We start from the raw sequence: 11,821 nt of genomic DNA, 5'->3' as shown, positions 1-11,821 counted from the left end.
CGCCTCTGTTTCTAAGGCTTGCGTCACTGCGCACACGGCGTGACGTTTCAGGCCCGTGCGGAAGCTGGGCGGATACGAGAGCAGAGGCGGAGTCTTTTTGAGGGGCGGAGTCTTAAGTCGAAGTGGCCCTGCTTCACTGGGCAGCAACGTGAGCAGCGACGTGTCCCGGGGAATCTTGCTGGCGCCCTGATATGACGGAAGCCGGTCGCGCTTCTACCCCTTTATTGGTTGCCGTGACAACGGGATAGCTTTCTATCTGATTGGGCCGCTGCTACGTCTGCTCTCGCTTGACATTGGACAGTTAGCGTGTTAGGCCACGTCAAAGACATTGATTGGTCAGAGGTTTCGAACGGGCTCCTGACGGGGATGCCGTGGAGGCTCGTTCGGTCTGCCGCGGGCGGGGAAGAGGATCGTCTGGGTCCGATTGAGAGCGGCAGGTGGGTCTCCTCTGCGGAGGTGCAGCGAAGCCTCACCCGAGTCTGTTCTCGTCCAGGCCTCCGGTGTTTGGACCTGGTCGCTTCGGCCGACGAGGATCGAGAGATTCCGGACCCCGAAGCTGGCTGGCCGGTCTCGCTGAGCCCGGAGGAGGAAGGGAACGGGGAGGGGAAAGGAAAGGGAGCGGGTGGCCGAGAAGGCCTAAACGGGGGCCCGTGGGCCGGGATGTGACCGCGGCTCCCTCTCTGTGCTGTCCCCCTTCCCTCAGGCAAGGATGAAGGCACTGATCCTGGTGGGCGGCTACGGCACACGGCTGCGTCCGCTGACGCTCAGCATCCCCAAGCCCCTGGTCGAATTCTGTAACAAGCCCATCCTGTTGCACCAGGTGGAGGCCTTGGTGAAGGTAAGGAAGGGGGGTGGGCGAGGGCGAAGCTGGCGGAGAGGCCGGGCTTGAGGCTCAGGCACGTTGATTGCCAGGGGTGCAGAAGCATTTTCTAAGCTTACGAGAGTCGTCTTCCCGGGCCAGTGGTGCGACTTGCTTGTCCCGTCTTCTGGGACGGTGACTTGCGCCCATGATAAATGAAATGTAGGGTATTATGGAGAGGAGTGTGCACTGTCTTCAGCGAGATGTGTATACGTGAGACAAAATCGGGGATATTGTGGTATTTCTGTGGTAACCGCAGGGTAGAATTAGGCACGATTAGGGTGAAGCATGTTACCTGTGTTCAATCTGACATTCACACCTCTCTCAATCAGAAGTGAGGAAAGAGGAAGAAAAACTAGGGAAGGCAAAGGAGAGCAGGCTGTTTATCTTTGAAATGAACTTTTATTGCGTTTCCTGCTACAAAGCTGTTAAATAATCTGCCCACAGCACCAGATCCAAGAACAAGAAGGGTGGAGATTGGGAGGGGATGGGCCATAAATTTAACAGAGTAGGTGCAAGATCTGTTTATTCTGGCCTTAAGAAGGACTCAAGGAGAGCTGCCCTCTTTTAAAGTCCCTCCCTCTCTCCTTTTGCAGAGGCTGCATTAGAAAGCTGATGGGAGCCACCTTCTGGTGGCTTGGAAAAATAAAAATAAAACTGAACTTCCAGCTTTGCAGACTTCTGCTGGTGCCCTTCCATCCTGCCTATGGCATTTAGTCTGTGCCCTGGCCTTGTTCTTTTCATTTCCCTAGTTACAGGAATGGGGTCTTCACAGAGTACTAGAAATCCACAAGTATCACCACAGACTATGGCAAGTATTGGGTTGCTGCGTCATCAGAACGTCATAGGGCAGATCACCCATGACCTCTGTTATTCAGAGAAGGTTGTCAGGCCTCTGCACATCACTAGTTTTGCAGCTACTGGTGAATGCTGATTTCCTCATCCTTGACAGGCAGGTGTGACTCATGTGATCCTTGCTGTCAGCTACATGTCAGAACTGCTTGAGAAGGAGATGAAAGAACAAGAGCAAAGGGTAAGTGTCTAGAGCTTAGCAATTCTTAACCTGCTTTTATGAACTAACTGGGGGTATCATAAACAGACACCCATCTAAGTTAGCTGCAGCCTTTCTGTGTCTGCCACAGCATTTCTCTCTGAATGCAGATGAGCGCCTTTTAAAATATAGGGGTTCAGTAGCTTTTCACTAGCCACACTGCCTCCCAGTTCATGCTATAGTGGATAACTGGTGATTAATTTGTCCATTGTTTATGATCTGAGGATTTGGCAGCTCATTTAAATTTGGGGGTTTGGCGCCTGACACAAGTGACTTTGCTGAATTCCTTACTGAATTTGTGCTAAAGGTTTCTGCATGTGAAACTCAACTGTAATGCAGTGCTCAAATTTAAGTACCGTTTCCCCCAAAAAAGACCTAACCTGAAAATAAGCTTTTTCAGGATGCTCGTAATATAAGACCTACCCCAAAAATAAACCCTAGTTAAGTGTAACCCTGCCCTCCACCATTGTGCAGCAACCAGTAGATGACTTGACTGTATTTGAATAAATGTAGATTGTTGTACATGAAAAAAATTAAGCATCCCCTGAAAATAAGCCCTGATGCGCTTTTTTGGAGCAAAAATTAATATAAGACCCTGTCCTATTTTTGGGGAAACATGGTAGTTTCTAGCTAGCATACCAACCCCTTGTCTATGCTATGATTTTAACTGGTGCTAAATAAATCAAACAAAACACAACCCATTATTCTTAGGTATATATCCTTATATTTAGCTTTTGGTAAGTGAATTTCTTTTACCAAACTCCAGGAGGCAGTGGAAGACAGGAGGGTCTGGCATGCTCTGGTCCATGTGGTCATGATGAATCGGATACAACTTAACGACTAAACAACAACAAAGTGAAAGTTTGTGGATTCTATTTAATTGATTGGCATAGTAACTACAAAACTGTTAGTAAAGAGCAAGAACCCACATTCCCTTCTGTAATCTGGTACAGTGGTGCCTCGCACAGCGAGGTTAATCCATTCCGGATTAACCCTCGCTGTGTGAAACATCGCTCAACGGAAAGTAAAAAGCCATTGGAACGCATTAAACAGCGTTTAATGCGTTCCAATTCGGCCAAATACTCACCATTGTGCGATGTTCCTGGATGGCCGGCAGCCATTTTCGCGCTCTCCCCTCGCTGAACGAGGGCGCGAAAACGCTATGCGCGGCCATTTTGGGGGGCGCGGTGGCCATTTTGTTGTCGCGGAACAGCTGATGGGCGGGTCGCAAAGCAAACCGCTTACCGACCTTCGCTCTGTGATTTTTCCCCTATCTAGGTGCCGTAAACAGCATCGTTGCGCGGATTCGTCGCTCTACGGGGCGACCGTTGCGCGAGGCACCACTGTATATTCATTAGCAGGCTATTTGAGCTGCAAACATTTCAGTTGTTTTCCATAGAAAGCAACAACGATGGCCTATAAGTGTTTGAGGAGGTATTGTTTTTAATGTGCATCTTTATGTTTCAGATATTGAAATATAAAATGCTGAGCATCCTCTCCACTATTGCCTTGACTACACAATCTCTTCTCTGTGGGTTCCAAGTGTACCTGTTGCATTGGATCCTAATATAACATAACTTAAGGCAGATAACGGAAGGCAAGCTTTCCATCTCCTCCTTCCTCCCTGCAGCCAAGCCATTGGTTCCATGTCCTTTTTATACTTGTAGATTGTAGTAAATGCTCAAATTCCAAGCATACCTAATTCAAAACAAGTTCTGTTATACTCATCAGACTTGCTTTTTAAAAAGTGTGGCAAAAATTAAGATGGTAGAGTTATGATACAAATATGGATGATGTATTACAGTTATTTTTCCAATGTGGCAAGTTATATTTTAATCTTCTTGTTTACTATGTGCTGTTCATTAGCAGCCGAGAGCTGACAGTCTGCAAGTTGCTGTTAAGTTATTCACTGAATAATATTGGAATGGTTTACAAATGTGCACTGTCTTTGAAGAAATGTGTAAATACAGACTGAATCAGGAGTATTTGTGCATTTCTAGAATGGATCCCAGGGTAAAACAGAATGCCATGGGGCAGAGTGGAACTCTCACAGATCCCTCATGTTAAATCCACTCCCATACTGCTAAAAATATTAAAATGCTGAACTGATGCCACAAGAGACTTGACAGTGTGCTCCCCCCCGAAATCCACTACCACTCCTGCACACAGAGGGTCTGTGAGTGAGGACATTGGGCTGAAGCAGCTACTGTACAGTACTCTTTTTAAACTGCATTGCAAAATGAGGCTTCTGACACTAGCATGGCACCGACCTGTGTGTCCGTGTTTGGCCATGGACTAGGTTGGGACAGCTGTGGATGTTCCTACTGTGATTGTTCTGCCATGTTAGAAAGGATTTCTGAAAGCCTGATAAGAGGGGATCGAATGGCTCTCTGGCAATTGCATAGCAAGTCTTTGACATGCATGCAACATAATGCTTTTCCTGTCATTTTCCAAATTCTGTTTTGTTTCTCAGCTGGGCATTCGCATTTCACTGTCACATGAAAAGGAACCACTGGGCACAGGTAATAGGTCCAGTTCTTTGTAAATGTTTGTATTTGATTAGAACAATGCTATTTGTTTGGGTCTGGGCAAGTTTCTTTGTGAAATTAGTGGATTTCCATTCAAGACAGCTGAACATGACATGTTTCCTCACAATGTTTGTGGGACAGACTGTGTTAGCCTGTTGCAGCAGAGCAATGCACCAACATTCAGTTGACAAGAACATATGCCAAAATTGTAGTACCCTAACATGGTACTACCCTAAGTGGCACAAGATTCCTGGCCATTCTTGCTGCAGCAGGCTAACTTGACTGTCCTCCATGGAGATTTCTGTAGGGTTACTGTAACCATGTAATCATGATTTAGAAATGTAACTGTGATCTAGCAGCACATATCTACTTAGCTCTGTGGAGTCAGGATCCTAAACATCTGTCAGCCCTACATACCTTAGCTGCATGTCGTTGATGGCTAGCTACTGAATCAAGGCAGCAGCTGTATTTGATGGGTCTTCCGGGGATGGGTTGAGCAATCCATAATGGTTATGGTAGCCAGTGGAGTTCTGAATAAGTGACCACTGAAGACTTTTGTTTTCTTTACAGCTGGCCCCCTGGCACTAGCACGGGCATTGTTGACTGAGAACTCAGAGCCTTTCTTTGTGCTCAACAGTGATGTGATCTGTGACTTCCCCTTCACAGACATGATGCGTTTCCACAGTAATCATGGAAAAGAGGGCACCATTGTGGTGAGTACTTGGTGGATCAACCATAAGCTTGTAATGTTTTATGGTCTCAGGTTTTTTCTCTTTCTTCTAGTTGGAGATCTCCCAGAAATCTGAGTACAGCAAAATATTTATTTTAAAAAGTCAGTTCCCTAAAATATTAATGATCCCTCCCCTGTTCACATCTTAAAGTATATCCTTTTTGATAAATATGTAAAACAGAGCGGTAGATTATTTGTACATCCACATATCCTTTTTTCTAATGCAAAACCTGAATGATAGAATAACTGCCATGAACACAGTCCCATCCTACTCTTCTTTTGGCTTGCAGAAATTTTTCAGAGAATGTATTCGCGAAGGCTTTCACGGCCGGGATCTAATAGTTGTTGTGGGTTTTTCGGGCTCTTTGGCCGTGCTCTGAAGGTTGTTCTTCCTAACGTTTCGCCAGTCTCTGTGGCTGGCATCTTCAGACGACAGCACTCTGTGCTCACCTGAAGTGCTGTCCTCTGAAGATGCCAGCCACAGAGGCTGGCGAAACGTTAGGAAGAACAACCTTCAGAACACAGCCAAAGAGCCCGAAAAACCCACAACAACCAATTTTTCAGAGACTTGCTGAAAATGGGGAAGAAGGCACAGAACTCCGTAATAACTTTTTCTACATGATGTGACACTTTGTATGTGTGCCTGCCAGTTGTAAGTTGGATACTCACTTTGTTTTGCAGGTGACAAAAGTGGAGGAGCCTTCCAAATATGGCGTAGTGGTGTGTGATGCAGATACTGGGCGCATACACCGCTTTGTGGAGAAACCTCAGGTTTTTGTCTCCAACAAGATCAATGCTGGCATGTACATCTTAAATCCAAGTGTACTAGAACGAATTCAGGTATGAAGCAAGAAGGGCAGGACAGAGGTCTTGTGGAGGACAGACTGTCAGAGACAACTGAGGATTTGATTCTGGCTGGGCATCTCCTCCTGACCTGGTCATGAGATAAAGATGTTTTTTAAAATGAGGTCCATGGAAATTGTACATCCATGGAAAGTTGCAGCAAAAATAGTCAATTGACAGATCTCTTGCCTCCCTCTAGCTACGGCCGACATCGATTGAGAAAGAAATTTTTCCTGTGATGGCAGAACAAGGACAACTCTACGCTATGGAACTACAAGGTAAGGACCATACTTCCAGCACGTGAGAAAAGATTAGAAGTTTTGCATTAAGACAGTTTAAGAGAAGTAATGTTACACAACAGTATGGTAATCACTGTCACTCTCTGCAAGCAAAACAAAATAAGGGTGTAAAGCACTGACATAGCTTATAACATGCAGACTGAAACACTGAAATCTCCATGACTCACTTTTGTGTGGTAGACAAAAAAAAACATGGTTGTGCATAGAAAAAAAGAGACAAAAATGTTATGACACCTTAAAATACTGTATTTTAACATGAGCTTTTGTGGATCAAGCCCATTTCCTCAGACATAAGAGTGAGACTATATGGCAATCATTTAAACATGGTCCCATGATCTGGGGGGATACAGAGGATGAAGTGACTGTGGTTGTTTCATATAGTATTACAAGTTGCAAATTGTGTGAATCAATGTCACATTTCACACTTGGTAATTACTTAAGACTCTTGATAATAACTTAAGACTCCTGATCAATATTTAGTTCTTTTAAGCAGGTTCCTTCCCCTTTGAAATGTTGTTTTGTAAAAAGTGACAATGTTTTGTTGGTAAAGGCTGTGGATAGCAACACCAGAGTAGACACAGTCACTGTAGCATTTCACACCTGGTAATAACTTAAGAACCTTCGACTGATATTTAACCCTTTAAGATGAGTTCTCAGCATCTGTATACATTTTATTTCAGTTGATTCTCTTTGAAATATTGTTATGTAATGTTTCTTCTCCAGGATAGCAACTTTCAAATCCCAATGATATGAGGACAAAGTTGGCATCTGTGTTTGTAGCAGGGCTCAGTCCCCAAATCTGTATCAGTGTTGTCCAGGCTGTTGTGTATCAATAGATTTTTGAGATTGGGGGGTTTGTCTATAAGCAAGTAGAGGCCTGCCACCAAAGGCTTGGGAGAGTGAAGTATTCTTCTTGTCAAGAATGGGTTGGAGATCATTTTGGATGTGTGTAAGTGAGTGGTTTGTTGTGGATTGAAAGTGACAACTAGCGGGGTTTAGTTGTTTTCTCCCCTGGGTCTCTCTCGCAGTATTACCACTTGACTTGACTCATGAAAGCATACATTACAATATAGCAGCTAGTCTTTAAAGTGCCACATTTTTGTATCCTATTTTTTTGCTTTTGTTTCTTTTCTGATATGCTTGCACAGACTAACATGGCTACCCCTTTGAAAACTACATTGTCATGCACATTACTGTAGTTGTAGAACTGGTCCCTAGCAATTGTTGACAGTTGGAGGATTTTGCTCTAGTACCATTTTTCAGAAATTGTGTCTAAAATCTCCCTTTCTGAATTTGTTACAGTTATAGGCCACCTTTCCCCCAGTGAACTCAAGGTAGTGTAGATGGCTCTCCCTTTTCCCACGTTATTGTGAAAACTAACCTGTGAAGGAACTCAGAGTCTGTGCCCTAATGTCATAAATGGTCAATATCCTACAGTGGGGTCTCGACCTACGGAATTAATCCGTATTTGAACAGGGTCTGTAGGTCGAAAAGTCCTCAAGTCGAAAATGCATTTCCCACAGAAACGCATTGAAAACCATTTAATCCGTACCCAGCCCAAGAACCCACCCCCAAACAAAAAAATTAATACAATTTACACTTACCTTTCTGAAGCCTTCCAGGGGTCTCCCGCCGCCGCCATCGCTGCCACCAGAGGCCTCTCAGAGGTCCCCCCCCCCCCCGCCGACAGAGGCTTTCCCAGGGTGGACTGGGTCTACCGGGGAGGGCTTCCCCTGGTAGGCCCGGTCTACTGCCCGGGAAAGCCTGGTAGACCAGGCCTACCAGGGGAGGGCTTTCCCGCAGTAGGCCTGGTCTACTCCCCAGGCTTTCCAAGGGAGTAGACCAGGCCTACCGGGGGAAGCCCTCCCCTGGTAGGACCGGTCCACTCCCTGGGAAAGCCTGTGTCGGCGGGGGGGGGGGACCTCCGGAGGCCTTCCCCGCCACCGCCAATAGTGCCTCTGAAGCACTATCGGCGGTGGGGGGGGACCTCCAAAATGCCTCCCATGGCTGTGGAGAAGCCCTGGAAGGCATCAGGAGGCACAACCTGCAGCCTATGGACTGGAAGGGGGAGGCGGGGAAAGCAGCAAATTTGAATTTTGTGTTTTCTCCACCTCCCCCTTCTGGTCCGTAGGCCGAAAAGTATGCAAGTGGAGCCATCTGGAAGTCGATACTCCACTGTATTACCTAAATGGATAGCAGAAGAGCAACTACATAAATTTTTCCCCTGCTATAGCAGACTGCGTGCCCTACAGCTAGTTCTGCAACTCATCTTGAGACCAGTGTAAGATCAGGCTAATGCTAGGGAGGAAGGAGGCTAATGTCAGCCCCAGGAAGGAGACATTTATGTGATTGTTATTACACTCCATGTTTCAGCAATAGGATACTGGTCAGTGAGTTCCACATACAAATGGGGATTTGAACCTATGTTGTCCTAATCCACTGGCTGGATAGCTCAGTGAGATGGAGAACCTGGCCATGGAACCAGATTTAGGGAGTTTAATTCCCCAGTTTGCTATTTGAGAAAAGGGCTACACTTCGTGGTCTTGGGCAAGCTGTACAGTCCCAGAATGCTCCTAGAAGGTGGTACTGATAAACCACTTCTGAGTTAGTATACTGTATCTAGAAGACCCGGGAAAGAGGTCACCGTAAGTTGGAATCAATGTGATAGCACATAGTTATTATATTTTAGTCCAACACTAGCCTCACTGCATCTAAAATAGATACAGTGGTGCCTCGCATTGCGACGTTAATTCATTCCGCAAAAATCGCTGTTGAACGAAAACGTTGCTATGCGATATTAAAAAGCCCAGAGAAACGCATTAAAATCTGATTAATGCGTTCCTAGGGGCTTAAAACTCACCGTTCAGCAAAGATCCTCCATAGCGCGGCTATTTTCGGTGCCTTTTAAGCGAGGAATCCATCCCAGAAAACAGCGGGCGGCCATGTTTTTTCCCCGGCAGCTATTTTGAAACCCCCAATCAGCTGTGCGAAAATGGTCGCTTTGCGATGATCAGTCATAGCAAAGCGAAAATATCCCATAGGGAACATCGTAAAGCGATCGCAAAAAGTTCGTCGCAAAGCGATTTCGTCGCTAAACAGAGCGCTCGCTAAGCGAGACACCACTGTACTAGATCTTAAGTGTTGTTTCATCTCTTGAAGCGTCTGTTGTTGAGCAGTAACATTAACATTTTTGAGAGTTGTACAGTCTTATTCTGGTTGTGCTTTTTAAAATCTCAATGCCATGGATTTGGGAAATTGTTCATTTGGTATTTTTAATGTTTTAGAATGGGGATGGGACTGCTAGAGAGAAACATTCATCTCTTATTTCAGTAAATCTATTAGGCACACTTTTTGGCTGCTCCATTTACACAACTAACAATAGTGACCCAAGAAGGTCTATCAAAGGAGACTGGTGCTTACCAATGCCATCTTTTTTATTATCACAGGATTCTGGATGGATATTGGGCAGCCTAAAGACTTCCTGACTGGCATGTGCATGTATTTACAATCTCTGAGGATGAAGCAGCCAGAGCGGTTACACTCAGCAGCAGGGTTCATGGGGAACGTACTAGTGGTAATTCTTACATTTATTTGTACTGTGGAGGAGAATGAATGTATTTCAGTAGGGTCAGCCTTAATTAATTAATTAATCAATCAATCATGTAGGGGAACAGATGGTCTTGATACTGATTTTTTTTCTTGGGGACTAAAGCTATGTAGTCTAATACCTTTAGAAGAGGAAGCTGCTCAGGGAAGACTGCTTTTCATTGCTCTTATTGTGAGTTTTAATACGATATTTCTTCAATGCTTTTTAAATATTGTAATACTTTTATTATTTGGCTTTAATTTTGTTTGTTTTAATACTGTGAGCTACCTTGGATCCTTTGGGAGAAACACGGCTTATAGATATTTTAAATGAATGAAGTTTCTTTTGATTTCAGGACCCAACTGCTAAGATTGGATCAAATTGCAGTATTGGCCCCAATGTTACTATTGGGGCAGACGTGGTAGTAGAGGATGGGGTTCGGATCAAGCGTTGCACTGTTTTGAAGGGGTCACGCATTCGTTCTCATTCCTGGCTTGAGTCATGTATTGTTGGCTGGAGTTCCTCTGTGGGTCAGTGGGTGAGTGCCAAGTGTAGTTGTTTTTAATGTAAGGACATGTCCTAGTCAAATTAAGTTCTCACCACACTCTCCGGAAGGTTTAGTCAACACAAATGCCACCGGATGAAGTCTGTTCTCAGCACGGCCTTCTCTTTTGGACAAGCTCTTGTTAAAATTTGTTTGCACTTCTGCACATTTGCTTTTTCTCATACTTAACATTGTATACACCTGGAATGCATGTGTGATTCTGGCTAGTTATTTTTTCAGTATTTTGGGAGCTGCTTCCAAACCATGAAGCTTATCTCATGAATTCCCAACTTAAGGGCTGAAAACCTGTTGTGTAGTTACACAAAATGTGTAACTTTTAACTGGGTAGGGTTGATAGAGGAGCTGAAATCCAACATTTTGTGGACCATAATTTGCCCACCCTAGCTTTCATTGCTAGGTGAAACAGAAAGCATGGTCTGGGAGTAGAAGCTGCCTGAAGAGCTGTCTCATTCTTTTATAGGCACAAGTAACTTGCTTCATCTTTTCAGCCAAGTTCATTTTGTAGAATATCTTTTCTGGCTCAATACAGAAGCCCCAAAGGTAACTTTCTGCTATGTTGTTCCCTCAGGTGCGGATGGAGAATGTGACCGTTCTGGGTGAGGATGTCATTGTGAATGATGAACTCTACCTCAATGGTGCCAATGTGTTGCCTCACAAATCCATTGCTGAGTCTGTACCGGAGCCACGCATCATCATGTAACAGCTCTTGATTGTTGAGTGCCAGATCAGCTAATAGGACCCTCCCTGTCTTGCCTGGACTGAGCTATCCCTATTCTGTGCCTTGGCAGCAGAGGCTCTTTGTTGAATTTTCAACAGAACGTCTCTCTAAAATGTGTACTCTGCCCTCTCAACCCTTGCTGGGGTCTTAAGTGTGTGGCAGGATAAAGGTGCATTTAGCCCAGCGGGAAAGTCCCCCCTGCTCCTCCTTGGGAACAGAGGTTGGAGAGGGTGAGATGGGCCAGTTCCGGCTTTGTTCTGTTGCACAGGCCAGAGGTCCAGTCTGGAAAGTGACTCTTAAGTGCAGCTTGTGCTATAATAGCTCAACTACTGTAAGAGAAGAGACCTACATAGGCCGGTAGGTGGGCAGCATGTTATGCTACCATTGCAACATGGTGTCTTCTTCCGTAGCCCATGGGGGAAAGAAAGAATACAGTGCTCTTCTTGCAAATTCTACTGCCTTACAGAAACTGACTTTTTTCCCTCTGGATGGCCAATAACCAACAACTATATTGTTCAAGAAGTCTGAACAAAACTCTGTTCCATCATGAAAATGGATGAAACAATATTATGTTCTAATGAACAGTGAATGCTGAGGTGTCATGTTGTCTGTTCCACAAGAGGCACCAAAAATGCTTATCGC

General features: G+C 45.0%; 1 protein-coding gene across 3 annotated transcripts; it reads left to right on the top strand.

Annotated features, from left to right (window-relative positions):
• The first annotated feature begins 308 nt into the window (after positions 1-308).
• Positions 309-11,768, top strand: GMPPB (GDP-mannose pyrophosphorylase B). 3 transcript variants are annotated; one of them, XM_020789595.3, is made up of 10 exons: positions 309-437; positions 704-838; positions 1,812-1,892; positions 4,384-4,432; positions 5,009-5,151; positions 5,850-6,008; positions 6,211-6,289; positions 9,757-9,884; positions 10,252-10,434; positions 11,030-11,768. In XM_020789595.3, exons 2-10 carry the CDS (start codon positions 710-712, stop codon positions 11,159-11,161), a joined length of 1,083 nt encoding a protein of 360 aa, XP_020645254.1. In that variant the 5' UTR covers positions 309-437; positions 704-709; the 3' UTR covers positions 11,162-11,768. The 3 variants fall into 3 exon arrangements, with proteins under 3 accessions (XP_020645254.1, XP_020645263.1, XP_072845977.1); XM_020789604.3 differs by lacking the exon at positions 309-437 and having other exon boundaries at positions 705-838; positions 1,816-1,892; XM_072989876.2 differs by lacking the exons at positions 309-437; positions 704-838 and adding an exon at positions 1,513-1,674 and having other exon boundaries at positions 1,816-1,892.
• Positions 11,769-11,821: the final 53 nt, after the last annotated feature.

This window comes from Pogona vitticeps, chromosome 2 (genome assembly GCF_051106095.1).
Source record: "Pogona vitticeps strain Pit_001003342236 chromosome 2, PviZW2.1, whole genome shotgun sequence".
In the NCBI taxonomy this organism is placed as follows: domain Eukaryota; kingdom Metazoa; phylum Chordata; class Lepidosauria; order Squamata; family Agamidae; genus Pogona; species Pogona vitticeps.
Note: the sequence above shows the minus strand (reverse complement) of the source record. Positions and strands in the feature narration are given on the sequence as shown.

What these genes read in the sequence shown, in the direction of transcription:
- GMPPB (XM_020789595.3), top strand. Translation starts at nt 710, where the DNA reads ATGAAGGCACTGATCCTGGTGGGCGGCTACGGCACACGGCTGCGTCCG. An exon ending in GAAAAGAGGGCACCATTGTG is followed by an intron (nt 5,152 to 5,849) that starts GTGAGTACTTGG and finishes TTTGTTTTGCAG; the next exon opens with GTGACAAAAGTGGAGGAGCC. An exon ending in GTGTACTAGAACGAATTCAG is followed by an intron (nt 6,009 to 6,210) that starts GTATGAAGCAAG and finishes GCCTCCCTCTAG; the next exon opens with CTACGGCCGACATCGATTGA.